General features: G+C 41.0%; 1 protein-coding gene across 1 annotated transcript; it reads right to left on the bottom strand.

Annotated features, from left to right (window-relative positions):
- Nucleotides 1–1,566: 1,566 nt before the first annotated feature.
- Nucleotides 1,567–2,109, bottom strand: LOC105550230 (myosin light polypeptide 6-like). Its single transcript, XM_011995423.1, has one exon. It carries the CDS (start codon nt 2,107–2,109, stop codon nt 1,651–1,653), a length of 459 nt encoding a protein of 152 aa, XP_011850813.1. The 3' UTR covers nt 1,567–1,650.
- Between the last annotated feature and the right edge of the window lie 1,143 nt (nt 2,110–3,252).

Below are 3,252 nucleotides of genomic sequence, written 5' to 3'. Positions count from 1 at the left end.
TCACACCTCTGCACTCTCTAGCCTGGGTGACAGAGCTAGACGCTATCAAAAAATAAATAAATAAATAAATAAAGAAAGAAAGAAAGAAAGAAAGAAAGAAGTCATCTGTGGTCCTTAAGTGGCACAACAAGAGATGTCACTCTGGGCTTCACTTTTCTTAGATAAGATGTTGTTAGTCCTTACAAGCTATATCCCAGGCAGCCTGGACAATACCTCTTTGGCTGCTTAAACTATCCACACCATGCATCATGCTCTTGTATGTATCCCAACATAAACTATGAGACTGTGGGCGCATAATGTATAATGACAACACTTAAAACAATACAACGGTCTCCTCAAATACCTAGGGAAGAATTTATCACTCCCTTTCTTGGTGCTTACCAATTACATAAAGAGCCTGTGGTTAAAAGGTGAAAAATCTTATATTTTCCTGTGTTTTTGGCCTAGATCATGGGGTGTGTTAGGCGCCTGGTTTTAATGATTATTTTAATGGCATTTTAAGCCACAGGCTTAGATTGCTCCTCTCTCTTGCCAGTTCTTACTTGTCTTTTATGTCCTACAAGTCCTGTTCTTCAGACCCCACTGGGCAGAGACAGAGCGTTCTCCTGTGAGGTGTACAGTGCCAAGCAAATCACTGGCCCTCTGTAAATAATAATAGTGTTTGGGGCTGTGACAGGAGATGGAAACTGGACATTTTCTGACCCTCAGTTCCAGAGTGTTCTCAGAGCACATTCATTTTGGCATATACTTTGGAAACTGAAAGCTCTCTGAGGGAGTATCAATCACTTTTATGGTGATGTCAGTAACTATATGTATGCGGTCACATGTATGCACTTTGATTACAACATCCATAACTTCATTTAAAAAATTGCTGAAGGCCTACTACGTGTAAATGATGTTGTCGAGCATAGTGGGGTGAAAGATGATGAAAGTTGCCATAGGTCTGTGGCATGTGTATGTATCATGCATATGAACACACATGAACACATACATAAGTGGAATGCATGTACACATGTGTCTATAGTAGCTTTTTAAATTAGGTTGATAATTTGATTCTTTTTATTTGAAAGAATACTTTGGAAACCAAACTTAATTTCAACTCAAGAAGTTTCTTTTTACCATTGGCAACACTTCTTGAAATAAACGGATGACTTAGCGGCCCTCAAAGGATCCTTAAAGCCACTTGTCTCAATTTTTTTTTTACTTTTGACTCTGATGATATCAAAATGACTTAATGGTATTTAAGTTCCAGAATCTTTGGCACTGCCAGTGTTTGTTCATCACAGATTTGAGGAAGTAGAGAGGATATGGGATAAATTTCTATTCTCTTGTGTATGTGTGCATGCGTGTGTATAGAGAGTGTCCTATTCAGAAGCTTCTGAGCAACAAGGATGCTCTATGTGGTGATGGCAGGTGTGAGTATAGGAGTGACTTTTTTTTGGGAGAGGCATAGAGAGCAAGTTTATTTGGTGAATGCTGATGGTAAACTATCATCCAAGGAAGACAACATGGGAAAGGCACTGTGATAAGAGAACCTAGGGAGCCTTCAGGGTAGATAGAAACTCTCACCAGGGGGAGACATGGGCTATGGGAGACTGGGAAGGCCCTCAGCCATTCAGCACCATAAGGATGAGCTGCCCCATGGGCCTGTCACCCCGACAGGATGTGCCTCACAAATGCTTCATAGTTGATACAACCATTGCTGCCCTCATTCCCTGCCACCAGCACCTCTACCTCTTCCTCTGTTATCTTCTCACCCAGTGTGACAAGAACAAGCCAGAATTCAACACCCATGACGGTGCCATTTCCTTCCTTGTCAAACACCTGAAGTCCTTCTACATAATCTTCATAGGTGCCCTGGTCCTTGTTCTTGGCCACCGTCTGCAGTATGGGCAGAAGGTGCTCAAATTCTAGCACCTTCATGTTCATCTCATTACTCTTGGGGTTCCCCAGAACCTTGAGCTCCTCAGTGTTGGTGGGGTTCTGACCCAGTACCCTCATCACATCCCCATATTGGTTGCACAGGATCTTGCCGTCACCTATTCGGTCAAACAGCTGGAAGGCCTCCTTGAACTCTGCAGTCTGATCCTCGGTGAAGTCACACATCATGACTGCTCAGCTCTGTGGGACTTTTCCCTGCAGTAATGGCCAGGAGTGGCTTTTTATAAAGGATTTAAACTGACGTCTGCTTTTCTACCCTGCCCCAGGCTTTCTTGGTTAGTAGCAAAGGGTGACTTGAGATGTAAGAAGTGAGCTCTGGCTACCTCTGAAGACTCCTAGCCCATAGTTAACTAAATCTCACTTATTTGGGAATAAAGACTATTCAAAAGTTTGAAGAATCCTTCTCTCTTTCCTCTCCACCCCTCCCTGGGGAATGAACCCTGAACCACACTCCTACTCTTACACTCAAATCCCCTTATTAATCCATTTAAATATTTTTTCATGAGACCTTATTCATTTTCAATGACTTTGATGTTTCTGTAACAATGGATTCAGAAATTGTTTTGGTTAAGGAAATTCGACTCTCTGGAAAGCCCCATTCCTTCGTTCCCCTTTGAAACATGCCTATAATGATTGTGACAATGTACTATGACAATTAAAAAATATAATTCCCTGTCAAACTTTTTTAAGCTCCTCCTATTCTTAACCATGTCTTGGGGATATTGCTTTCATGTTTTGTCCCCACAGTAGGCATCTGTCCAATGAAGAACACCATAAAAGTAGTATTTTTAAATGATATTTTTATTTATTATTAAAACATTTTTAAGAAGACAAAAAAACTCTCTTATACATTTATCACTTCATATTATAACTACTTTTCTTTTTAAATTCCTGTCCATTCTTTTGAATATCTGTGATAGTTGCAAGGATTTAAGAATGGATAACTGAACTTAGCAGACATATGACAACTTCTTTTGTCATCTGTATTAGCCTGTTTTCATGGTGCTGATAAAGATATACCCAAGACTGGGAAATATACAAAAGAAAGAGGTTTAATTGGACTCACAGTTCCATGTGGCTGGGGAAGCCTCACAATCATGGTGGAAGGTAAGGAGGAGCTTATCCTGTCTTACATGGATGGCAGCAGGCAAAGAAAGAATGAGAGAGATGCGCAAGTGGAAACCCCTGATAAAGCTATCACATCTCATGAGACTTGTTCACTACCATGAGAACGGTATGGGGGAAACAGTCCCCATGATTCAAACTATCTCTCATCAGGTCCCTCCTACAACATGTGGGAATTATGAGAGT

The sequence above is a fragment of the Mandrillus leucophaeus genome, unplaced genomic scaffold, assembly GCF_000951045.1.
Source record: "Mandrillus leucophaeus isolate KB7577 unplaced genomic scaffold, Mleu.le_1.0 Scaffold1, whole genome shotgun sequence".
In the NCBI taxonomy this organism is placed as follows: Eukaryota; Metazoa; Chordata; class Mammalia; order Primates; family Cercopithecidae; genus Mandrillus; species Mandrillus leucophaeus.
Note: the sequence above shows the minus strand (reverse complement) of the source record. Positions and strands in the feature narration are given on the sequence as shown.

Coding starts and splice junctions, on each gene's coding strand:
- LOC105550230 (XM_011995423.1), bottom strand. CDS start 2,109: ATGATGTGTGACTTCACCGAGGATCAGACTGCAGAGTTCAAGGAGGCC.